The sequence below is a fragment of the Amia ocellicauda genome, chromosome 22, assembly GCF_036373705.1.
Source record: "Amia ocellicauda isolate fAmiCal2 chromosome 22, fAmiCal2.hap1, whole genome shotgun sequence".
Classification (NCBI taxonomy): domain Eukaryota; kingdom Metazoa; phylum Chordata; class Actinopteri; order Amiiformes; family Amiidae; genus Amia; species Amia ocellicauda.
The window spans coordinates 6,282,879-6,309,047 of NC_089871.1; the positions used below are offsets into that span (position 1 = coordinate 6,282,879).

At 42.5% G+C, this 26,169-nt stretch overlaps 2 protein-coding genes across 2 annotated transcripts; one reads left to right on the plus strand and one right to left on the minus strand.

The window, feature by feature from the left end:
* Positions 1-1,201: 1,201 nt before the first annotated feature.
* vkorc1l1 (vitamin K epoxide reductase complex, subunit 1-like 1) lies at positions 1,202-10,030 on the plus strand. Its single transcript, XM_066696110.1, has 3 exons — positions 1,202-1,439; positions 5,060-5,169; positions 6,001-10,030. The coding sequence occupies exons 1-3, from the start codon at positions 1,210-1,212 to the stop codon at positions 6,225-6,227; spliced, it is 567 nt and encodes a 188-aa protein (XP_066552207.1). The 5' UTR covers positions 1,202-1,209; the 3' UTR covers positions 6,228-10,030.
* A 1,549-nt stretch (positions 10,031-11,579) lies between these two features.
* gusb (glucuronidase, beta) lies at positions 11,580-20,649 on the minus strand. The gene is made up of 12 exons (XM_066696109.1): positions 20,358-20,649; positions 19,353-19,538; positions 18,636-18,817; positions 18,250-18,392; positions 17,981-18,168; positions 17,684-17,836; positions 14,916-15,094; positions 14,653-14,799; positions 13,840-13,924; positions 13,369-13,545; positions 13,121-13,256; positions 11,580-12,907 (listed from the first exon to the last, which is right to left on the minus strand). Exons 1-12 carry the CDS (start codon positions 20,571-20,573, stop codon positions 12,759-12,761), a joined length of 1,941 nt encoding a protein of 646 aa, XP_066552206.1. The 5' UTR covers positions 20,574-20,649; the 3' UTR covers positions 11,580-12,758.
* Between the last annotated feature and the right edge of the window lie 5,520 nt (positions 20,650-26,169).

Here is a 26,169-nt window from a genome sequence, read left to right on the forward strand (position 1 = left end):
GGGTAAGACTGAAAAAGCTCGCAAAGATGTATAAACGTGGGGCTGAAACTGGGGGGACAATTAGCTTCCCCCTATCCTGGTGTAACTGATAAAACTGATTCTTTACAATTATATACTTAACTACTGTTTAAATAATTAAAAGGTAATTGAGAGCTTTGATTGGGGAAATAACAGCAGGGAAGGTATATTACAGTACAGTATATCACAATATAGTATAACGCATATGATAGTACAACATAGTGTAGAGCACAATGGTTTACAGAGAACAGTGTATTACAGTACTATACAACGCATTACCATTATACAACTGACTGCATTTCGACTGTCCCCTACCACACTTTTCTTATTTAACTATTAAAGTGGTAATTATGTCAAATGTAACAATCTTGGGAGCTATTTCTGCTATATGGTAAGCTATTAAGATAATGATGATATATAGTATTATTAATAATAACTGATTCACGAGATTCTCCCCGTACCTACCTATTAGTATCTAACACAACCCCAGCCAAAGGAACGAGCTTGACGGAAAAGTAATAATAATAATATTCTCACAATAAGTGTCCCAATCATGTGGCCAAGGGCGAATCTGTACGTATTATACAAAACGATGGGGGTGATGTTGACACTGAAAACATGCAATTAGGAAAAGCAGAACCGACATTAAAACACGTATGCCCATGACAATAACCGAGCAAATAAATGATGCTGTAGGTTTTGTATAATGCATTCCCATAATGAACAAATGAACATGCATAATTCGAGAGCATATTATGTCCGCATTACAAGGGTTACATCATATTCTGAGCTTTATATTAAAGCTTGATCATGTATCTGAAAGGAATTCAGGAATGAAGAAGGTCGCACTGTGGTTAAACTATTGGGTTCAACCCATCACTGATATTGGCCTGCATTCTGCCTTATACATTTCTAGTGAGTTTCAATCCCTCAGATTGCGAATCCCATTTGCACTTTAAACTGTCGTTTCAATCACTGCGCCGGCTCTGTAATTGCAGGTCGTGAGTTTGCCTGGAGTAGCGCGACACTGCGCCGCCAGCCGCCAGCCGCCACCCGGAAGTAGCCTGCCGCCCACGTCACACGCGCCTGCGCACTGCCCCTCTCTCTGACGCGCCCCTCCGCGCGCGCGGCACGCAGCACGCAGCACGCAGCACGCCGCGCGCGCCTCCACGTCGCCGCTCGCGCAGCCCAATGGGAGGCGGCTGCGTGTGCGAGACAGGCCGGAGAAAGATGGCGGCGCCCGTCCTGAGAGTGTCCACCCCTCGATGGGAGAGAATAGCCCGGCTGCTGGTCTGCCTGCTGGGCATCCTGCTGTCCTTCTACGCCTTCCACGTAGAGAGGGAGAAGGCGCGGGACCCCGAGTACCGCGCCATGTGCGACGTGAGCGAGTCGGTGAGCTGCTCCAAAGTGTTCACCTCCAGGTAATGTGTCCAACACAGCGGCAACCCAGCCGGGCTGCCGGGAATGGGCTCGCCGGGTGAATTGGGGTGGCCTGGCTTTTCCTTGGGCGGATCGGAAGGGCTTCCTTGAGTCAAAATAGTGCGTTGAGGGTCTTATTTCCCCCCCGTTGCAGCCCCGATCAGTGGATGATGCGCTGCCATTGGGGAGTCTCTATCCTGTAGGTGCCCGGCATTGTCCCAAAAAGGCCACAATGGATGTGGGACAGTCAGTCCGGGATTTGTTTATTTGTATAAAATCTAATTTAAAACATCCGTTTCTATCAGGGCGTGCAAAGTAAAGAGGTGTCTGATCAGGCGTTGAGTAAGCCTTCAAGCGTGTGAGATCGAGACAGTCTGCCCTTGTGTGTCTGCTGTCACTCTCCGTAGTGTTGCCTGCCTGAAGTCAAGCCTGCTTGTCGTCTTGAACGTTATATTGATCTTGATGTATATTAAATGTGTAATTGGGCATAAGAGGGTTATTAAGCCGAGTTTAAGAAGTGCACCAATAAAGTGTGCCTACCAAGGCTTCGTGATGTAATATGTATAGGCGCTGAAAGAGCACTTGGTTTTGTTAAGTGTGTGTAGAATAAATGCAATTGCTTTGCTTGAATGTGTCCTATACTTCCTTAGGTCAGCGTCTGTAAACGGAAAAGGGACAAGCTTATAAAACCTTGAGTGAAATCGTTATAATCCATGCAAGAGTGCACAGTACGTATATAGACGTGGCCAGTAAACGTATAGTGTAATATCAAAGTTAAATACACAAATTGAATGGTTTGCGTTGTTGTCAACCTTTCAAACTGTGCCTTATCTCCTTGGTAAGAGACTGGAGTTCAAAAGTCACAGTGCATTTACATTGTCATCTCAAATGAGACTTCAAAGACATCAGAAAACCCAAATCAATACCAGTTTGGATCACTGTATTAGGATCCGATATGTTGCAGTTTTTAATTTGCACCCTGTTAAACATTCATGCATGTTGAAAGATGGTTGTGATGTTCAATAGTATTTACCTAACTCCTTGAAATGCTTTGTTTGTGCTTGTCGGACAAATTCCTTATATATCACATTATAAAAATGTGGCTTTAAACCATTACTGTTATCTTTCTTCAGCCACATATTTTCATTAGGCATGTGTGTTATTGTGCTTTGCCAATGCTTGTGCAAGCACTCTTGTATTTGGTGAAGTAGTCATGTGACAGGGAGAAGCACTGAATCATAGATAAAAATATAATAGTACAGTATTTCATTACTGTATAACCCCTGTATTCGTTGAGTGAAAGGGAAGTAAAGGACAGACAAGCTGTAGTCCCCAATAACAATTCACCCTCTGTCTTGCACCTCTCCTGTTCTGGGCAAGCATGTCAAGTGATGTGTCAGTGACGTTGTACCTGAGGGTGTAGGTCATTTTGTTGATAACTTGTTGTGCGTTACTAAGGTCCTCCAGGTGATTAGACCATTTTCCTTATTGGTGTAGGATCTATCCATTCCGTCGACTGAATCTCAGCTGTCATTTCAATGAACCAGAACAAGGGTGGATTTTGAATTCCAGGAATGGGTGGAGAATGCAACACCTAGGAACGAACCATGCTGTGGGCCACCCTGTCTAGCCGGTCAAGTAGAGCTGGAGGAGTCTGTTTTGAATGAAATGCTGAGGAGAGGAAACAACACTCCTCAACTGATCTCGCCAAACTCCACTTTCAATCCCCCCCAAGTGATACAAAAATCTTTAAATCAGCGATTGAAACATTACTCCACACAAAAAAACGAAAAGGTCTTGTTTTGTGTAACACTGCAGTTACATCTGTTATTAAGAGATTTCACTGTAGCTTCTGTGGTTTGAGCTCAGACTCCAGTCTCTGTTTGGTGATCCTCTTTTTATAAGCCTGATTTATAAACCACATTTTTCCTCAGAGCTCCATTGTGCCGCACCTTTGTTTGTAATAGAAGTGAAAGGCAGGGTTGTCTTTTACTTATTTTGTCAGAGGTTTTGGACGTCTTCTCCTGTGAACCTTTGGGTTTGATTCTACGCAGCGCTTCACTGTCCAGCACGTATTAAAGTATGTTTAGGTTCCAGATCTGGTCCTTCAGAATCTCATTCCTGAAGACAGTATCATGCACTTCGATTATTTAGCCTCTTAACCCGGTAGTTTTGGATAATTGGATAATAACTGATGGAGTGGCGTTTACTAACACAATAGCTATAGTTGGTTTACATTGAAAGGAAATGCATAAAGCATTTTACTCTAGCTGTTGAACTTGAACAGTTGTAGCAGCTTGTGGGGAATGTAATGCTATATTTTAGGGATTTGAATGTGATTTAACGGTAAAGGATTTTACCATGTCAGTCAGTGAGTCAGTGTGGTTGATATTAGAGCTAAAATGCCCAGTGCAGATTGGCATTTTATTGTTATTGTTGTTACTCCACTGTTACACTGACATGCACAGCCAGTGGGAAGTGCAGGCTGGTGTCCGCAGTTAGGCCCTCGTTGTCACTTGACCTTTGGCGTGCAGAGGTCAAGCTCTTGTTCTCTCTGTTTTAATCAAGCTTGGCTGCCCACTTCTGGTGCTGCAGCCCCTGTTGATTTGGTTATTTTGCAAATTTCTTTTTAATTTTCCCATCCCTAAACCTCAATGAAACTGACCTTAAACTTAGCTATGCGAGCTCCACACAGGAGGAGAGCATCAGGTCAGACAGGTTTAATTAGGGATTGAGGTGAAGGCAGGAAGATTCTTATGGTTACATCCGTGTTGCCTTAATAGCGATATGCTCACAAATATTAATTTTGGCCATAGCTTCCAATTCTGGCCATGGTTGCAGCGCTGGCTATTGATAGGGCAAATACAGGTCTGGGTATCGGATTGTTGTCAAATTGAATGTCCGCTCTTTCCTTTGGACTTGGTAGGGTGGTCTGTATTGTAAAGACCAGGGCGGTTGATCTATGATCTTGAGTGGGCAGTGGAGCTGCATCTCAGAGTCTCAGTATAGTCGGCTTTCAAACCAGCCTGGTGTCACACCCCTCCCCGACGGCTTCAAAACAACTTTTTATTATAATCGCACTCCGCAAACCTGCTGTTCATCTGGAGAATTCAAACAATGCCGGAGGAGGAAGTTTGTTGAATATAATCATTAGAATGGGAATGTAGTGTTTTGAGAACTGGCTTACTACAGTTTTTGTTTTGTTTTTTAAATTTGATTTGCTTAAGATTTTCGTCTTGAATGTTTGACTGATTTACATCAGTTACTGGTGCTAAGGCTGCCCCGCGACACAGATTTTTCCACTGTCTAACATAGTTGCTCAGAATCACAGTCACATTTCTGTAAAATGTCCAGCAGGAGCACTAAAAATAATGGTCAGGTCCTCTCTATTCAGTAGCTACACTTTCTTTTCTGTTAACACTGTTTATTGTGTTGAGAGCTGCTGGGGTCAGTCTAGCAACAAGAATGAATATATCATTGTGGGGCAGATGTCTCCAAATGTCTCAAGACCGCAAGATATGATGCACAATTGCTTAGCACTTAAACCATTGTAACAAAACCTTCATTGTAACCTATCTGTGATGTAGTCTAACCTACAGACGGCACCTCTCTCTTGTTTCAGATGGGGTCGAGGGTTTGGGCTCCTGGGTTCCATCTTTGGTAAAAACAGTGCAATGAACCAGCCAAACAGTGTCTATGGACTTGTATTTTATGTGTTTCAGCTGTTACTAGGTGAGTACATGTTTGTTCTGCCTTCTTGGCACGCAGCTGGCTCTAAAGCACAACAGGATCTCATGATGCAAAGTGTGAAACTAAAATACCATGTAGCCCTGGGTAACAGATCAAATATGTGGCCAAATTGTGGAGAGGCCATTCCAGCCTTCACTACATACTAAGCCACTTGTATTTAAGCAGACTGTAAGCCTGAAAATGGCTTTGTAATTCACAACAGGGTTCAGACTTTGTTACTGAAACTTTCTGAAGCTTCAGCACTTCTTAACCAAGAGATGTGGTCAGCACAGACCTTGCAAAAAAGATGTCTTTGCCTTTCTTGTAGATGTTTTAACACATGTGCAGACTCTGCATTTGCTAATTCTAGAAAATAAAAACATGCTTTAGTTTGTACCGTTTCTTGAAGTAACATGTATTGATAAGGTCTCTCCTTTCGTATCTTCATCAATCTAAAATCACCTTGGTATCTCTCTTGTTCTTCAGCAAGACAAGCCTGAGTTTGTGTCGTCTTGAATTGAGCACTTACGAGTCCTTTATTCTCTTTTGTAAAGTTTTGTAGTTCCTCTCCTGCCTACATTATTTATGTTAAATTAAATACCGTCTCCTCCGAGGTTGGTATACATCGAGAGGTTTTGTAGAGGACATCGATAATCATCAGCTGTTTGAGAGTGGTAAAAGCTGAACACCACAAGCTTCCCTCTGAGGACTGGAGAGTTTCCCCTTACTAGCCTTTATCTCTCTCTCTCTCTCTCTCTGTCGCTCCCATGCGTGCTTGCTCTCCTCACACCTCGCTCTCTCTCTCTCTTTCTCTTCCCCCTCCCCTCCCCGCAGGAATGACGGTGAGTGCGGTGGCAGCTCTGGCGCTCATGACCTCATCGATCGTGTCAGTGGTGGGATCGCTGTACTTGAGCTACATCTTGTACTTTGTGCTGAAGGACTTTTGCATTCTCTGCCTCACCACGTACACACTGAACTTTATTCTGTTTGTCCTCAACTACAAACGACTGGTTTACTTGAACGAGGCCTGGAAGCAGCAGCTCCAAGCTAAGGAGGACTAAAACGTGACCTTCTGAACGGCTGAGGTGCCACCAGGAGATCTTGCTTCCACGATGTGTATTCTGCAGTAAAAAAAAACCCGACAAAATGAAAGCAAAACAAAACCACCACGAAAATCTCATCTGTTTGGGGGGACAGGGATCACGATCGCAACAAAGAAGAAAGGAAGGATTAAAAACGACAAATTAACTTTTTTATGTTTATTTTTTTGGGGATTATGATTATTTGACTCCCATAATGACTCCTCTTTCCACAGTAGTAGAAAACAAGGAGTTGGAAAAATAAAACGAAGAAACGTACGCACTGACAGACCTGAAGTGTCTCGCTTTGAAATGAGGATGCCCCACTTCTCGGCAGAAACTGAACTTTAAAACTGTATACTTGAAACGGAGATAGGAAAACGAGTTCCTGAATACCTGAGCTGTACTTTAACCTAAAGGAACTTAATTGTGGGGAAATTAAATGCATGATCATGACATCACTGTACAGTTCACAAATATGATTCCAAGTACAGAGATTTAAAAAAAGAAAAAAAAAACAATTTTTTTTTTTTATGTTTACAGTATGTTTTGAAAAGGACCACTAATGTTGAGTATGGGAGATGACTTGTGGCTTTTAATGTAGAGCACTCATTTTTTTGACCAAGTTAGCCTCCACTTGCATTGTGTAAATAGCTGCTCAGTAATAATATTCCAAAATAGATAGAGCTCTATGTCTTAGTGTTGTCAGAGACTTTAAAAAAGAAAAAAGAAAAAAAAATACCAGAAATAAGAGAAAATGTGATCTGTACTCATCTAAGAGAACAGACCCACAACATTTTTGCAGCTGAGGGTCAGAGTTGTAATTTGTACAGGTGCGCCGGATGGGTGTCAAGGTGCCATGCCCCTTTCTTAAGGAACAGGGTTATAATGAGACGCTCCATAATTGCACCAGCAGGTGTAGCCAGGATGAAACGTCAAGACACCTTTCTAAAAGACAATACAAACGAAAGCACCTGGGACACATTCCTGAAATTGTAAGTGGTTGAATTCAGGCCCCAGAAACCGTTTGTGTAGCTGGATGTGTGGGGGCCTAATATTCTAATATTGTCAAGTTATTACTGTTGGCTGATTTGGTAGCCGTGCCCTCGGCAGTCGTCTGAAGTGGATAGTATCAAGGACCATACTGTAGATCATCTTGAATGACATTTGTGTAGACTTGCATATAGTGTTAGTATGTGCACATTTCCAATGGAATCCATTCTGCAACGTTATGTTTAAAATGGTGGGGTGGGGGGGAACAAAATGTAAGGGTGTTTACTTTGTTTTTGCTTCTTTTCTTTTGTTTTGTTTTGGTAAAGATGGTGTCCAACTTCCTTTGACCAAGCTGTAGTGATGTTGAACATAAAGTTGCAACCCCTTTGCTTTAAAACAATGTAGAGACGTCCCATTATAGTCTAACAGAACCATATGGACTTTTTTCATGTACTGCGACAGCTGGCAAGATATTTGATAACTATGACCAAACACGCATTGTTGAAGGAAAACTAAATGAGTAGATGCAGTTGCATATAAGTGTGTCACACGGGCCACGACGAACATCTTCCCAAGCACAGGCTGTGAAAGAGATGTTTGTTCTGTGAAGTTGAGCAGCAGGGTTCACTTTGCGATTTGTTTTAAGGCATTAATAGTAAAGAAAATGCTAATTCTCCATGAAAGGGACCATTTAAAACAAAAGTGCATTTCAATAATGTTTTTGGTCTGTTGGTCCTGAAACTATAAGATGGTTTCCTCAACCATATACACACTGTATGATTAAAACATGGTATGATTGGTTAAATTAAGGTCTAAACACTGTCCCTTGATGGGATCTATTCTGCGTTTTCGAAGATATCTGATGAAGCTTAACTGTATTACTCTATTGTAAGCCAAAAGCATGAATGTACGCTTTGTGTGTCCTGTATTTTTTATTTTATTTTCCTTGTTTGAAGTTCTTGTTCAGTGCCCTGTGTAATGCAGAATGTCTTCAGTATTGTGAACAGAATTTATTTTTCTTCTTTTTCCCCTCTCTCTGCAGAGGGCGTCTGTCTTTTCTTGTTATACAGGTATTGAACTGGTATGTTTATGTACAGGTCGAGCATACACTGTGCTGGTAACGACATTGATCTCTGTAAGCCAGGAATATTACCTCTTTGCTTGATCGTGACACTCCGCAAACGCTGAACTCTCAAAGAAGCCAACCTTTTCCACGTGCCGCAAATGGACTTCTACCATCCCAGAAACCTCGAAACTCATTCTATCATTCAATAAATGTTGCTTTGTAGAAAGTCTGCCAAATAAAGTTCAAACTGAGAGAGACGTTAGCCTGTTTCTGAACGTTAGACGAGCCCCAGTTATATTTAGAGCAACCAACATGCTTTTCTGATATGGAAGCCCAAGCCATTTGTGCCATTATGTAACATTGCAGAGCAGCAATCAATTTAATAATTAGACAGCTGGTGGCAGTTACAGTCTTCTCTGAATAGATCGGAGTAATGTGTGCTTGTTTTTAACAGATGTAAACCACTGTAGCGTGATGTACAAGAATTGTTTTCAATGACAAAAAAAAATTGTCAAAGTATGCAATACTGTCCTGTGGTACTTTGTTAGCCATGAGGTGCTTTTATTGGTTTGTCTGTATTCAGTGGGTGTGTTTTCTGGTCTTCATGAGCAACCGTGAATTTGAAGAAGCCTTTAGGATCTGGCCTGGCCCGTCCACAAATGTCAGACTTTAAGAGTCCGAATAATCTGTGGAAATAATCGCAAATCATGGGCGACTCTCATTAATCGGTCAGCGTCTCTCTTAAAAGTTGACGTGGACCCTCCAGATGGGATTTCCCACACAATTGGACATTAATTATAACTTCACAGGCAGCAAATGGAGGTAACTGTTATCCGGTGCTGTGGAGTAGACTGTCAGATTGTTGTATCGGCAGTGGAACACGAAACGGATCCCCAGATCTCGAGATGTCTGTCTGTGACCACAAAAAGTGCCTTCTGTTTAGCACTGGGCCGAGTCACTGTCCTGTTAAACAACGCATGGCAATTGGCACTCTTGTTTGCCTTCAAAGTGTATCGAGTTCATTTAAAGTCCTTTGTTCAATAGAGTAGGTCTGTATTATGGCTGTGGTAGGGGACAGAACAATCTCTCGTCTTGCTGTTGATGGTTTAAACAAAAGTACACATTTTTGTATATTTTTCCCCTAGCCCATGACATTAATTGATCTTGTGCTAGCTTGCTTATATTTTGTATGTCAATTTTTTTGTTTGTTTGTTTACACACTGAGGATCACTTTTACACACTTTTCCTTTTATAGTTGGGCGATTTTCATTGTTCTTTTGTCATCGTCTGAGAGGAAGGCAATAGTGGAGTTATGCCCTTTAGTTGTGTAGAGATTGTCAACACTAAATAGAAAGGTGGTTCATGTAGAAAATGCTTGAAATGGGTCAGAGGTCAGGGATACTTGTCAGTGTCAGATTTTTCTTTTTTGTTTAAGTGAGAACTTTTTTTTTTTTTTTTTAATAGGTTTGCTTCTGTATTATTTGCCAAATATAAGGTGATGAAATGCTGTATTTTCTTACATGAAAAGTGTTACATGAAGGCAGGGGATAAAAAAAACTAAAGCGAAAACAGAAAAAGATGACAAAAACGAGAGAAACAATCAAAGGATTCCACCATTAGATACTGTGTAGGACATGTTGCGTGTGATGACACTACAGTGAACATTTGAGCCGTGTCATTGTCCGTGTGGAAATGGTCTACCATTAAAACATTCCCTCTTAACTGACCATTTGTCCTCTTTGGTTCTGTGTCTTCGGTGTCAGAGATGCTATATATGAGTCTTTGCAGCGCTAGCCATTGGAGGACGAGGTCAGGAATGTGTTCTGCTGGACATCTTCTGCCCGGAGCTGGATTCCTGGCTGAATCGTGCTGCTAGATCCCTGCGCCCGTCAATCTCCGGGGCTGTAGCTCTCCATCAGTTGGGGGCTTTCAATTTTCCCAGGTAATGTATTTTCTGTTTTCCCCCAACTTGTATTTAATGCATAATCAAGAGAGCTCAGAAAAGTGTATTTTCTGAAGCCCTAATCTCAAATGAACAAATATACTGCTGATGGGGGAAAAAACACAGAATATAACCTTTTCCCTTGAATGCATTCACCCTTTGAAACTTTCCCGGCTTGTTTCGTTTTTATTTTTTTCCTCCCTCAACTTCAAAGGTATGGATGTTTGCCTTGAGTGGAGAGCCACGTTTAGATATTTATGAAGCTGCCCGTTCCTTTTTGCAGGTTTTGACGTGATGGAGAAATCCAGTGTTACCTTTTCCCCACGCAGCTTACAGAGATAAAGCACTGCTACCTGGCGTGATTCTCAGCTCAACGTTAAGCCCTGGCACGATCTTTATCTTCTGTCAGTCAAGGATGTTTAATGCATTACATTAGATGTTTTTTGGGGAATCCAGAAACGGTGTGGTTTGGTAGATGAAGTACCATACACTGTTTAAACCTGTTATTTTACAATGTTACCACCCTGTCATTGAAACTACATTTTTATCGTTTCGTTTTCTGCCTGGTATTCGCAGGAAAGTGGCTTGGCGCCAGGGAGAGGCCTAGACAACCCTGCCCAATCACCACAGTCCTGGATGGAGGTGCACAACAGGTACAGTCCAGCCGATCTACTGCAGGGCCCATGTGCTGTGTTTTAAGATCTGAGGTTTAAGTTGAATTACTCCTTTAAATATCTCAGTGCAAATCTGGAAGTACTGGGTGTTTCAGCTCATTTTGAATTAATTGGTGTGAAATGCAGGACATGATTTTTAATTGATGTATTTTTTTATCAAGGGGGTTTTATGAAGAACACCTGACTCATCACTTAGTGCTGGCTTTGGGTCTCAGTTAATTGAATGCTGCTGTTGTTTATATCCTGTTGTTTCTGGTGCTACCTGTTCATTTTTTATTTATTACTCACTTAACATACCAAACATTTTAGGGAGTGGAGATCACCACAAAGCTGCAATTTAGCAAATTACTTCAGCTTTCAATTTAGTCACTGACAGCTCGGTGAGAATAAAAAACCAGCAGCGAAAAGGGGAACTTAAATACTGTTTTGGGGCAGGCATTGCTCACAAGACCGCGTGTGTGTGACTGACTGCAGGAGTCTGGTAGTGGGAAGTCACAGACTAAAGTACGTTGTATGTGGTGGTGATTCAAGCAGTTTACTCCAGAACAGTCCACTGGTTAAACGCATGGTATCTGATACAGTGCAGGTAAATACATCCGTGACAAACAAGCTTCAGAGTAATGCTAAACTATTGAACATTCATAGATGACCAGTGCACCTTTAAAAAAAAAAAAATCACCTTTATTAAACAACTGCAGCATCAAACAGACTTCTGAAATAGATTGATTTTGTATTATAAATGTGTAAAAATACCATCTAACACTGTAACAATACTCCTCTGTAATAGAAAATCTTAAAACTACAATCCAGTGCTATAAAAAAATGCTGAAACTGAAAATTGTAAACACAAGTCAGTCCAAACATAACAAACTGCACCAAATTCCTCAGGTTGTGTAGTGATGTGTTGTCTCTGAAAAGCCCTCAGCCCTTCCCTTACCAAGCCTTTGCACTAATCTACAAACATTATCTGTGCAGGAGGATTTCACAGGACATTTGAGAGGATCATCAGAGAGCCGTCCAAAACACAAACACGGTTCTGGGTTGAAATTCAAGGAGTTGGAAGTGTTATGAAACCAGTCCTGTTCTCCCAGAAGGGACATTTTCTCAGTACTGACAATTGAATAGAGAATAAAGAGACTTCTGTAAAAGTGCTTGGATTCCTGCTGGTCTTCAAATTGCCTTTTTATATTCAATGGTCCTGCCTCGTTCTTATTATGATAAAGTGAAATGGATTACTTGGAAATCAGCCCTCACTCTCAGTCTCCCTTGCGAGAGAGGAGAAAGACAAGCTAAAGAAAAACAAATTACTCACTCACTTTAATGTGAAGGATTTCATCAGAAGTATTTTGTAATATTTCTAGGCATGCATAATCTCGTCTCTGTTTGGACACGTTAGGCACACATTAAAACATGCAGATCGACACGGGACAATGGATACATTCTTCGCTGGTGTTGCTGACCGGACCGGATTAGCAGGTGAGTGCGGAACCAGAGACCTGTCCACTACAGTACTGCGATTATTGGACACTGGGGCTTTCACAGGTTTTTAGTACAAGAGCTGAAAATGATGCGAGCATTATGGACAAGGCAGTAGAAACAAACGAAAGATCAAAATTAAATTGTGGTCTGATGATCCAAGAAGCTAAGCTGGGCTGTGCTAGTGAAGGGTGTGGCCCCTGATCGCTGTGGGAAGTGAGAGGGCAGTCAAATAAAAACACTAAAACAATTCTCATCAGAAATAAAACTCAATACAAAGAACAGTGTGGAAAGTGTTCCCTGATATTGACCCCACCTGGAGGCCCAGTTTTTGGTTTTCCGTCCCCTTTCTCCTCCTCCTCTCACGCACACGGATAGCGGTTCCACGGGGGCAGGCGTCCGGTCTCGTTCGCCAGACGCCAGTAGCGCTGCCTCAGGACGAAGGCTCCGGCCTTGGGCTGCCGCTGACGAGTGAAGATGCCCTTCTTGTTGCCGACCACGCGGGTGATGGCTGCGGAGAAAAGGGGTTTCGATCACTGGGGCGCCAGAGACCGGAGTCCCGCCTGGCACAAGCACAGGACTGGAAAATCGTACGGCAAAGCATGGCGGTCGTAGAATAACGGGTCTGGCCCTTCCAACGTACTGCCGCTCTCTGCCTTTGAAAGTTGTCGATTGCTTTGACAGTTGCATGCTGAAAAGACTATATGAACAGATGGATTCTTACTCTGTGCTGTCATGAAGTCGGCAAAGTTCCAGATGAGTTCCCCAATGAGGTATTTTTGCCTCTTCTGGTCAAACACAGAGTGGTAATACTGCAGCACGGTGTTCTGGTACTCCTCTGTGAACATCATTGGAGGATCCTGAACACAAAAACAAATATATACACAAGTTGCATTATAGCACGTCAACGTTTTCTTCCAGTTCCCACACTCCACTCTCAAACGCAGTCACTCCGGCGCAGACGGTGCTCACCATGTGTAACCCCGGCACGACGTCAGCTCCATATTCGCTCTGAATGATGGGTTTCTTGTACTTGCTGTACCAGTTCTCAAACTGAGTGTTGAGCTGGATGGGGATGAGCTCGGGGTGGCCGGGGTCGTGATACCAGGAGAAATAGCTGTTCACACAGATCACGTCCACATAGGGAGCCTGGTGTGGAAACACAACAAACCAGTTGTGGACAGTGGGATGTACAAATCACCATGGGGTAGAGGAGCTAATTATTATTTAATTAGACCTACAATGATTCCAATGGTCTTTATACTCTTCACACAGCAATTCAAGGTTAAAAGACAGATGGTTTGGAGTAACGAGTCACTAAATAATTTAAAGACAGCAAAACAATGAACTGAGGCGCTATTGTGAAACTGCCATCAACTGAAATTAGGAGTCTGTGCTCTTTACAGCACAGAGGGAAATGGCATTGCAGGCAAACATACTGACCCCCTTGTCTCGGGCGAAGTTGCTGTTAGACACGAAGGTGACGGGCCGGAAGTGATCCAGCGATCTGGTATGTTGGATCACTGACCTGCGGGACAATGCATACATAAAATCACGTTCCTCTGCTGAACAAGTCAAACACGGCGAGCATAAAAAAAGTGTCGGTGCAGCAATAGCATAGACTTTTTAAAGATATTGCAAAGCATGTAAATAAAGGCAGAAATGCAAGTTGGAAAACACTTTATGCCTAATTTCACACCCACACAGACCTGCTACACCAACAACCGCATAACATTGACATTATTGTGATAAAATGAAGCCTTTATCTCATCTGCAAATTATTATTATTTTAGAAGTACAGAACTGAATGGACGATTGTGGTTTGTCGCCACGAGTGTCTTGCCTATGACGGCCATCACTAACAAACATTGCAAACACATTGGAGCCCAAATGGGTGATAAGTGATCTTTCACCAGTTTTTGTGTGTGAGAGTGAAACTGACATTATTCTGCATTAAATCAATTTCATCTTGTTTAATGTTGGGGAACAAAAGGAAACCAAAAGCACGAAGGCTGTGTACGTGTTGGTAAGTCAGTCGTGACTGTAGAGCTGCTAGTATAGTTTTAAATGGTTTCAGTTTGAATACAAATTAAACAAATCGCCACCAAATGCAAGCGTCTATAGCAGGAACTGTTAACTGAACAGACATAACCAAGACACTCTGAGATTGAGATCCAGCCCTGATACCACCATAGAGAGCTCTTCCCAGCCTGTGAAGCAGTCGCAGATGCCGTATGGTAAAAAACGGTCCCTTACTTGAAGTAGAAGTCTGCGGGGGGCATCTCAGCGGCCGGCTCGTTGGCCACGGACCACATGACCACAGAGGGGTGGTTCTTGTCTCTCCGCACCAGCTCCTCCATCACGACCAGGTGGTGCGCCAGTGACTCGTTCCCGAAGCTGCGGCTACAGGGACAGGAGACGTGGACACCGTCAACACCCAACAGAAGACCGAGAACTAGGCCATGGGCTCCGATATCTCTGCAGGCCAAAACAAATGCCCAGCAGGGCCTGCTCCTTACATGTCCTTGATGCCCACCCCCGGGCACTCATCAATCACCACGATGCCGTGCTGGTCACACAGGTCCAGGATCTCCTCGGCGTACGGGTAGTGGCTGGTGCGGAAGGAGTTGGCTCCCAACCACTTCAGGAGGTTGAAGTCCTTCACGATGAGCGGCCAGTCCAGCCCCTTCCCTCGAATCTGCGCCAAAAATCAGAATGTAGCCCTTGAACTGAACTACATCTGATCCTTATTGATTTATATTTTCTTTTTCAACTGAATGTCCAGTGCGGAGACGTAAAGAGAACTAGCCGGCAAGAACCGAGTGAATCCGGCCTCCTGCATCAATATAACAATTCATTCAAGCAGATCAGGGCTGGAAATTACGGTCACCTGCTCACCCGTCGAGTATTTTGAAAGCAGGGTGGGTGACAAATATGAATTACTAGTCTCCAACATTGTTGAGATTGGATATTGTGGTGAGGAGATATTGACTTGCAAAGTAGGGGAAACGTTTACTTGGGTTCTATAATTGCTATTTTTAATAAATAAAAAAATAAATCATAATCATTATCATAATGCCTTCAGTTGTTCTCAAATTTTCACCCAGTTTGTTTTAAAAGTTGTATTTTGACTAGCACCTTAAGGGACAATTGCAAGAAAAATAACTACGTTGACATTTTGTAATAAAATCCTAAAATGTAATAATTATTATGCTATTATTTATCTTGGTGTTGCAATATAGTGTGTCTAATCATGATCAACAATGCAGAAACGGATTCTGTAGTTTGTATGCTTTCATATGAGTGGCCCCACATGCTTGTGGCTCTTATAATGGAGAAATGGCCCTCCTGTGAATAGTCTGTGGTACAAATTTTCTCTAAACATTTCCACATAGGTTAGGTTCTTTCAAATGCTCAACTATGAAGAATATTATAGTACAGGGTGTCTAGTTTAATTTGATAGGTGCCACATACCTGTCCATATTAAACACTTGCACATCTAAGGAGTTCAACCGGGCGAAAATGGCGCCGAGTGTTAAGAGTTAAGAGCTGCCCACTTCTGTCGACTATCAATGAGCGAGTCGATGAGCAGATGATGTACAGATCACGTGTTCTGCGCACAATCACACACCAAGGGTTTTGGCGCTGATAATCTTTCGATCTGCACAGAATCGACACAGTGCCTCGACTGAAGACTCGCCCGGTCTTCCACATTGCGGATTTGCAGCTTGTGAGCTGAGCCAACTTTAATATTTGCTAAATCATGAAAGATGCTGCGTTGGGTGGTAGTAGTGCTGGTACCAGCAGTGCACTGTGAGACTTAAATGTAGCGGTTCTTACAGTGAGGGGAAAAAGTATTTGATCCCCTTCTGATTTTGTACGTTTGCCCACTGACAAAGAAATGATCAGTCTATAATTTTAATGGTAGGTGTATTTTAACAGTGAGAGACAGAATAACAGCAAAAAAAATCCAGAAAAACGCATTTCAAAAAAGTTATAAATTGATTTGCATGTTAATGAGGGAAATAAGTATTTGATCCCCTATCAATCAGCAAGATTTCTGGCTCTTAGGTGTCTTTTATACAGGTAATGAGCTGAGATTAGGAGCACTCTCTTAAAGGGACTGCTCCTAATCTCAGCTCGTTACCTGTATAAAAGACACCTGTCCACAGAAGCAATCAATCAATCAGATTCCAAACTCTCCACCATGGTCAAGACCAAAGAGCTGTCCAAGGATGTCAGGGACAAGATTGTAGACCTACACAAGGCTGGAATGGGCTACAAGACCATCGCCAAGCAGCTTGGTGAGAAGGTGACAACAGTTGGTGCGATTATTCACAAATGGAAGAAACACAAAATAACTGTCAGTCTCCCTCGGTCTGGGGCTCCATGCAAGATCTCACCTCGTGGAGTTTCAATGATCATGAGAACGGTGAGGAATCAGCCCAGATCGTGGATGGGTATTCCAGCATGACAATGACCCAAAACACACAGCCAAGGCAACAAAGGAGTGGCTCAAGAAGAAGCACGTTAAGGTCCTGGAGTGGCCTAGCCAGTCTCCAGACCTTAATCCCATAGAAAATCTGTGGAGGGAGCTGAAGGTTCGAGTTGCCAAATGACTTGGAGAGGATCTGCAAAGAGGAGTGGGACAAAATCCCTCCTGAGATGTGTGCAAACCTGGTGGCCAACTACAAGAAACGTCTGACCTCTACTAAGTACTAAGTCGAAGGGGTCAAACACTTATTTCCCTCATTAACATGCAAATCAATGTATAACTTTTTTGAAATGCATTTTTCTGGATTTTGTTGTTGTTATTCTGTCTCTCACTGTTAAAATACACCTACCTTTAAAATTATAGACTGATCATTTCTTTGTCAGTGGGCAAACGTACAAAATCAGCAGGGGATCAAATACTTTTTTCCCCCACTGTATATTGTGGACTCCCAGGAGTACCGGACCTACCAGGAGACGATCCTGCCATGATTCATTGCGTGTGAAAATATTCAATATGAGTAAAAGCATTTCAAAATGACCAGGAACTCAATTTGTTTTATTGCTGTTATGCCACAATGTGGTGAAAACTATTTGGGCTAGTAATATTTTTGTTTGGCTAGTAAAAATTTAAGTGCCAAAAATCCTTAAATTCCAGCCCTGAAGTAGATTATACATAATTGATTAATTATGAATCCAATTGGTAGCATTTCCTCAGCCTTCCACAAGAGGGCAGAATTCACACTTTTTTAAGACAACTCTGGCATCACTGCCATCTAGTGGCGAGAACACTTACATCCGCATCCTCGTGTTTGTTCACGCCATGGAAGTAGAACGGCTTGTTGTTGATGAGAAACTGGCTCTTGGTGACCTGTATCGTGCGGATCCCAACAGGCAGGGTGTAGTGGTCCTCGTACTGGGAGCTGCTGCTCTTTGCTTTCATATGCACCTGAAACACACTTAGTATTATTATTATTTATTTCTTAGCAGACGCCCCCTTGTCCAGGGCGACTTAATAGCAATAATAATGCAATTTACGGATCACATTCCATTAAATAATATTAAAGACAACTGTGGTGAAATGACAGCATACCTCCATAGAATAAAGATATCCTGGGTTTTCATGCATTAGATACGGCCACCAAAGGTTCACATTCTCCACTTTGAGAGTCCCCGACAGTCCGCTGGCCGTGGCGACGCTCATGCCTTCGGCGTCAGACAGAGTCACGGTCACGGCCGGGTCCTGGGCTCCCCGGATCGACACCTCGTAGTTTATGACCCCTGTAATGGAGAGTGAGCAGCATCAGCCTCCGCTCTGCCCTGAGACTCGCAGCCGTGGTTTTAGCCGGCGCCCTCGCTCACCCATACTGTCTGCGAAGCTCGTCTGCACGGTGATGTCATCGATATAGGCCACGGGCGTGGTGTACAGGAGGACCGGACGGTGGACGCCAGCGTAGTTAAAGAAGTCGAAGTCGATATTCTGCACGAAATAGCCAGGTGGGTACCTGTCACATTACACAAACACAGAAACAAGAGTTCAGTTTGAGCAAATGAGCCAATGCACGCTGCCCTGTCTGTTTTTAAGGTGTGGGCACTTTCTGCACTTTTGCTTATCGGGTTAAAGTCAGAATTCCCTCCAGACCTGTCTAGATGGATGCTGACCTCATTGACGGCACACAGTCACCGGGTAGCACCAGATCACAGCTCATGTGTCTAGTGGACTAGAACCAAACTGCCACCACACTTACTTTGTGGGGTCCTTCATGTACTGAATGGTTCCCGGTGGCAGCGTGGTGAGGGTCAGGGTGTTGTTGACGGCAATGGTGACTCGGCAGGGCTGGCCGGGTGCCTCGCGGATCAGGGCGCTGATGTCGGCCTCAAAGGGCAAGTGGCCTCCCGCATGCTGGGTCACCTGGTTTCCATTGACCCACTGTAAAGGGCCACACAGACACCACGCAGGGACGGGCAGTTTAGAGGACAATCCCAGCTTGTTTAAAGAAGTCTCTTAAAAACGCGATTGGGGGTTAACTGACTTTACACACATTTCAACCTCAAAGTGTCCTTGCTCTGTTGGTCACGTGACCAGTTTAACATGGACCTTAATCTTCTAAACTACAGAGGTTTGTATAGTGAAAGCAATGCCAAAAACCATACCCTACAGACTGGCTAATCTCTATGCTGGTCTTTGCAAACATAACCTTTGATCTGGACAATCATCTATCCATTAGGATAAACGTCGTAAACTAGCAAAAATCTATCAGATGCAAATCTATAAAACAGTGGATTCAGAATGTAATGATTGCCTTCTTCTATATCGATCTGCTCTTGATCTCCAAAGTTTTACAAGCTTGATGCTACACTTCAGTGCTGCCGCTGTCAGTGAACATTTTGCTTTCTGAACGCTAGTCTCTGCTGTGTTTAGGGCCAGCAGCACGGGGATGAAAAGGAAGAGGAACGAGACTCACGACAATAGCGTTGTAATGAGCGCTGCCCACTCGCAGCACGACGCGCTGCCCTGGGTCGGACCCCCAGCGCCCGGGCACCCACACCTCCTTCTCGTACCACACCCAGCCAACGAAGTCCCGGAGCTGGGCGTCCTGGGTGATGTCATTGAAGCTCGCTGGGACGGGCATGTCAATCACAGCGCCTGTCTGCCCAGTTTGATAAAAGAAGAAGAAAAAGCAACAATTATCAGTCATTACAAAGAAACCAGTCTACCCAGAATGGACAATGACACATATTTTGAAACAAACATTTTGATGTAAAATCACATGCTCTGATCTGGAGTGACTCATTATTTGCTGATGAAACTGCACACCCTGTTCGCCTTTCCTTTACTGGACACAGATTAACCATTTAAAAAAGTCTGGAGACCCTTGAAATATTTGAAAAGTACAAACAGAATCTGCCTGCTTAAAACTACTTTTCCCCTGGGGGCTAAACTAGTCCATTTCCTCTCTGCATTGTCTGTGGAGAGTAAAGGAACCGGGTGAAAATGACCCTGCATCCGTTTGACACTTTCTCGTCCTTATCTCCGACTCCTTCCTCCTGCTCTCTCTCTGCAGGCAGGGCAGCTCCGGATCAGCACAGCCTGTCCTGCTGCTAGTGGATCCCAGCCTCCAGATCATGCAATTGCCAAGTATGCATAGGGAGACAATGTATAAAACTAAAGTGGTCAGGGATGGTGCTTTGATTCTGTTTGTCCCTCACACCCACTCATAGTAAAGCAGAACAGTGCATATTAAAAAGACACTGATGCCTGCAAGCGTCGTGCATTTAATCCACAATGCACTGCACATCTGATGAATCAACATAAAGGCAAGTGCGCCAGATCTGGACTGATTGCGACACCGAGGAGGAAATGCATTGATCTCCAGCAATGTCACCCAACCCAACTAAGACACTGCTCTTACATATTGGCACAAGCGCTGTCCTGCACTGAACTCTGCAAACGGCATCTTTAACGTTACCTCCGCCAGGCGCCGTTTAAACCACGTCTCCTCGAAGCCCCGGTTCCTGCTGCTGGAGAAGTCGGCTCTGAACTTCCACAGCCCGTCCAGCAGCTTCCTCTCCCGGGACGGCGACTCCCTGGGGAAGAGCATCCCGCCGTCCAGAGCCGCGCAGACCCCGCAGACCGACAACACACACAGCAGCGTGAGGAGAGACGGCTGTGCGGGGAGCGCCATTGCTGCGATTCTGCCAGCGCCTCGGTCAGCCTGCTGCCTGCTGCTGGAGTACGAGTCACATGACCGCCGGGTCACATGACCGCCGGGTCACATGACTGGGGACGGCTCCTCACATGAGCATGTCAGTGCGGGTAGAGCGTTTGCTCCGTTAGGTTTCACACATGAGTGTGCGTGGCAGTTTCGTCCTCACACTGATTCTGCGCAGATCTGCCGAATCCCAGCGATCCCATTGGTGGATCTGTGCAGAACTGCGGATATCTGCGCGACACCAACAAGACCTGCGTTGCCAGGTTCGGTGACGTGTACGTAGGTAGCCAACTGGACAGCGTATTGATTTGAACCAATCAAACATCAGATAACACAAAGTGGAAGTGGCAGCGTATATAACCCTGCGTGTGTTTATCTGGCTCTGACGACGTGCTTTCATGTCGGTTATGCGGTGTGTAAATGTGTAGTACAGTAGGTGTGTTTGCTAGTGGTGCCCGTCACCCTGCTGTGCATGGCGCTATATAATTGCCATTGCAGAGTAGCACTGGCACACCAGAGGGCAGCAAAACCAATGCAACATAATTGTGTCCAGTGCCAAAGGACTCTGATTCTTATTCATTATGTGCCAAGATAGACACGTTTTTATTATCGTTTGTAATGCCCCACTACCTCATTTCCCTGTATTTGCTTGACTGCTTTTGAATCAGAGTTGTATAAAGGCAGCAGGTACAAATCTGAGGTGAAGCCATTACCAAATAAAGATACACATCAGAGGAGTTCATTATTATATTTGTATTATTTATTTCTTAGCAGACGCCCTTGTCCAGGGCGATGAGGTCATTAGGTCCAGCTTGTTGTTCTGCCATCTTCATATTTTCACCAAGCTTTGACAAACCCAACAAACCAATGAATCCTTCTCTATGTACTCATTCAGCAGACACACAGATGACAAATGAAGCGATTGGATGTAATGTTACCGAAACATGAACAATAAATCAGAAGAAACCTCAAACAGGGAAGGCAAATCCAATTAAACCTGCTAATGGTCTCCTGTTTCAGTGTTTTGATCTGTACATTGAATGCTGCTCTCTTTTCTTGAAGCTGGTTTGTGGATGCAAGATATCACAGGAAAACCAAGTTAGTGGATGTGGTGTCAGTTGACCAGATGGTGGCGCTCTCTGCTCCAGAAAAGGCCCTCCAGGGGAAAGCCAAGGGAGGGTGACAGGGGGCACTCTGCTGTTGAAATCTGTTCTTCACTGATATTAGATCAAGACACACGTGTTAAGCCTTGGTGTCAAAATCAGTGTCAAGAGGAACAAATCCAAAACTAGATAACAATCTGTCCCACTCAAATTCCACCTTTCAAAAATACAGTCATGCAAAACACGTGTTCATCCCACTCTCAAGTCTACCTTAAATGAAAAAAATCTTAATCTCAATGTGACTACTTTCTTCCATAAGGGTTAAAATGATGGGTTTACTCTCTGAGCACCAGTTAATTATGAAAAATCCATACCAAGCATAAGTGTATATATATATATATATATATATATATATATATATATATATATATATATATATATATATGGGAAAGATCAAAACTTTGTATTATTTTCTTAACTTCAAACGACTCCCACATATTTATTTTATTTTCCCAGTTCCCTTTAATATGCATTACTTTGCTCCCTGGAGGATCTGCAGAAGGTTTTATGTAACGCCAGTGCGTCAAATAAACGCACACTCTAGTAAAAGAACCAGTAATGACTTGGGTTGATTAATTATGAATTGTATGAACAGTGGGTTCAAAAAGGTAACTTCACCCACCTTATTGTTTAGGGTTCAACTAGCCTCTTAATTTTGCTGATTCAATGTGTATTTTATGAAATCTCTCTGCAGCTCCAGAAAACTTTAGCACAGTAGCTAAACCTGTGTCACGATGGCAGCATATCTTGCTGTTAAAAGTGGATAATAAAAGGGTTTTTGGCATGGCTGTGATGCTCAGCAAGACCAGGAGTGCTTTGAAAAAATGCTTTGCCATTATTTACTGCACTGTGAAAAGCAAGGAACTTGTAAAGTGCTACTATAGCTTCAGGATTATGTTCACACCATTAGATTTCCCTTTGCTATGAATATAGCTCTGGTCAGAGGTAAATTCGGGGGAAAACATCAACCCCATAAACCAGGCAATGTCCAGGCACCACTTAGGGATATTTTATGTAATGCTGCTATACACTGATCAGCCATAACATTATGACCACCTGCCTAATATTGTGTAGGTCCCCCTTTAGCCACCAAAACAGCCCTGACCCGTCGAGGCATGGACTCCACTAGACCTCTGAAGGTGTGCTGTGGTATCTGGCACCAAGACGTTAGCAGCAGATCCCTTAAGTCCTGTAAGTTGCGAGGTGGGGCCTCCATGGATCGGACTTGTTTGTCCAGCACATCCCACAGATGTTCGATTGGATTGAGATCTGGAGAATTTGTAGGCCAAGTCACAAACTGCTTAAATGGGTAGATATTGGTTGTCTTAAAGGTTACAAAATCACACAATGGTATCTAGAGCTGTTTGTAGGTTTTAAGACAGTGGCTTATTTCACATTAATCCTAATGAGAGCCAACATTTGTTCCAATTATAAATCTGAGAGTCCAGCTCAATTGAAAACAAGAAGACCCCTCAACCCTCCCGGGGCAGCGTTGGAGATAGCTGATTTAATGCATTGATCTCATGATAAAATACTGTAAAATCCTGCTTTAAAAAAAATCAAGCATGTCCATAGCAGTACTGGAATGGTCATTTTGTGAATAAAACATGATAAGAACACAGCAGGTTTTCTTACAGGTCAAACCAAGGCAGCAGACATGTATTTAACCATTACATTAATCACGTTACTGTACCGCTCTTACATGGTTGGGTTAGTCGTAGGAAAGCTGAAGCTGGTATACTGCAAAGCTACTCTTCCGCTCAGCAACAGTGTGTCTTATTTTGCATAATAATAATAAAAACACTTAAAATAGATCAGAACTTTTGGTTGTGTGTATTAAAATATCATATGTTAGTTATTGTCATACGAATCATAAGTAAACTAAGAGTTCACAGCTCATCATGTGCACTATAATGGATCTCTGGACTGAGTTCATTGACCTCAGCGGTTTTACTCCAGTCCACAACAGGCGTTTGTTGATTATTTACCCATATTATTTTACGGCATTATCACAAATAGATAATGGACTGTCCTTCGGCGAGGGATGATTGTACAGCACATTGACCTTGTGTGATTTAGACAGTTCAGTTTCCTTAATGGAAAAAGCTACCAATTTCCTTGTCCAGGTAGTAGGTAGTTGTGTTACCATACAATATTGAATTTACGATAGTCATAAACCTTTATCTCCAGTGATGTGGCATACTTAGAATATATCTATATAGTTTAAATTGTAATATTTTAAAATTAAAGTCTTGTTAGTTATTAATTAATAATGTGGCAATATTGTTTTAAGCCATACAGAGATATGCAATTAAGAGACCCTAGAACATTTATCAAATGTCCCAAATATACCATGTTAACCTGTGCATGAATAGGCTTGGCATGCAATAGGATTCAAAAAGTGGTGGACAGTTTAGTTTAATGGAGATCATAGGGATTATAAGGTTGCAGAATATGTTTTATGGTTCTATGAATTTATTTATTTGACACAATATAACATATACTGTGCATCCTCAAAGACAAAATGATATTGTACATCTATAAAAAAAAGTTAAAGTCAAATGACACATGTGGTATGCTTAACTATTCCCATACAGTATACTACAACATAAAAGAAACAGCACACACAAAAATGTGTAAATCAACATTATCCCACGGGACTCATAACCACAAATCCAGTCATAGAGTAAATTTAAAAATACAGCAATAACATGAACCACCTCCTATTCCAGGTTATAGGTAATCTATTCCAGGCTGCAGCACCAATGTTTTGAAAAGTATTTTTCCCCACCATACTTCTAAACCATGTGGTTGTCAGAACCAAACTAGCCCTCGTATCATGGTCATGTACATCTTGGATAAAATTTAAATACTCCAAAAATTTGATTGGACCTAAATTATAAATAATTTTTTAAACAATTATAAGACTTAATAGGGAAACCCTTTGTGCAACCCTAAGCCAATTCAACTGATTAAAATGATTGTGAAAATGAGTCCTGGGTTGAACCTTCAATATTATTCTAATCAATTTATTTTGAGATGTTTGTAATTTATCTTGCAAGGCTTTTGAAGTGCTATTATACCACGAGGAACATGCATAGTCAAAATGGCACTGTGTTATTGCTGTTGCCAGTGTCCTCATGGTCTTACAATCAAGAAATGTAGAAATTCTAGCCAGAAACATTATCCTTGAAAATTGATTCAGTCTTACCCAAATGAAGGGACAATGTATTGTCTGACAGCCACTTACTAATACATACATCATTTTCTGATCTATATGAGAAACCAAAAATGCAGCATCATCTGCGTACAAGAATATTAGACATGAACAAGCAGAACTTAAATTAATATATAATAAAAGTGAACCTAGGATACTACCTTGAGGAACACCACATTTTAATTCACTGGCTGTTGACAATACCCCTCCCACATCAACCACTTGGTCCATGTTAAATAAGACTTTATCCATTGTATAGATAGCTCATGGAAACCCATAAATCGATGTTTAACATGTTTAAGTACAATAGAAAGATTAATAAAATAAGTTATACATGGAGCAATTTGCTTAGCTGCATCACCTAAAAATCTTCCTGGAATCTGATCCAAACCAGTTGCTTTACTACAATCAAGATCTTCAAGAATTTTTATAACTTCATTAGCTTCCACTTTCGAAAATCTGAGTACTTCTCCTGTTATCATTTTATTACTGTAAAAACTCTCCATAAATACTTGGTTCATCCACCAGATCTCCAGCAACTGATAGAAAAACATATTAAAAGTCCCTGCCACCTTTTAATTTAATGCTTAAACCTATATTGTTATTCCTCGTTTTTACTACTTCTACTAGTAGCACCCAAATCCTTGAATGTCTTCCATAACTTTGCATAATTTTTATGTTCACTCATTTTGCCTCTAAAATGGGACATTTTAGCCTCTTCTCTGTACCAAATTCCTTATTTTTTGTACTGTAGGAAACAAAAGACTGTTCTTTTGTCTTACACTTCTTAAATACCATATTTCTTAAAAAATGGTATCCAGAACTTATCCATGAATCTGTTCTTTGTTTAATTTAAGTTCACCCTATCATTCTCATTTTTCAGTTTGGAAATATATTCTTGGCATGTTTGTGTTTCCTTCTCAGTTACTGTAGTAAGGGCAGGGTGGTAAAGATGTTTTAACGATTATTTACTTTGTCCCCAAGTAGCCTCTACTTCAGTGGCCATGCAAGGTGAGGGCTGGTGTTATTGTCCAGCACACAATGGCACACCGTGCCAAGTGTTTATTTGCTCGCAATCTGAAATATCCCCAATGCTACAGAAAAAGGTTGACTTCTGGCAACTGAAAAACACACTATGTAAAGGCCATTCACTTTCCCTTCACACACTTGCTAATAACAGCCTGTTCAG

Excerpts from the sequence above, each read along its gene's own strand:
- vkorc1l1 (XM_066696110.1), top strand. The coding sequence starts at position 1,210 with ATGGGAGGCGGCTGCGTGTGCGAGACAGGCCGGAGAAAGATGGCGGCG. Across the intron at positions 1,440-5,059 it reads TCCAAAGTGTTCACCTCCAG|ATGGGGTCGAGGGTTTGGGC; the intron begins GTAATGTGTCCA and ends CTCTTGTTTCAG. Across the intron at positions 5,170-6,000 it reads TGTGTTTCAGCTGTTACTAG|GAATGACGGTGAGTGCGGTG; the intron begins GTGAGTACATGT and ends CCCTCCCCGCAG.
- gusb (XM_066696109.1), bottom strand. The coding sequence starts at position 20,573 with ATGGCGCTCCCCGCACAGCCGTCTCTCCTCACGCTGCTGTGTGTGTTG. Across the intron at positions 18,169-18,249 it reads GAGCTTCGCAGACAGTATGG|GGGTCATAAACTACGAGGTG; the intron begins GTGAGCGAGGGC and ends TCTCCATTACAG. Across the intron at positions 12,908-13,120 it reads CGACTTCATGACAGCACAGA|CCATCACCCGCGTGGTCGGC; the intron begins GTAAGAATCCAT and ends TTTTCTCCGCAG.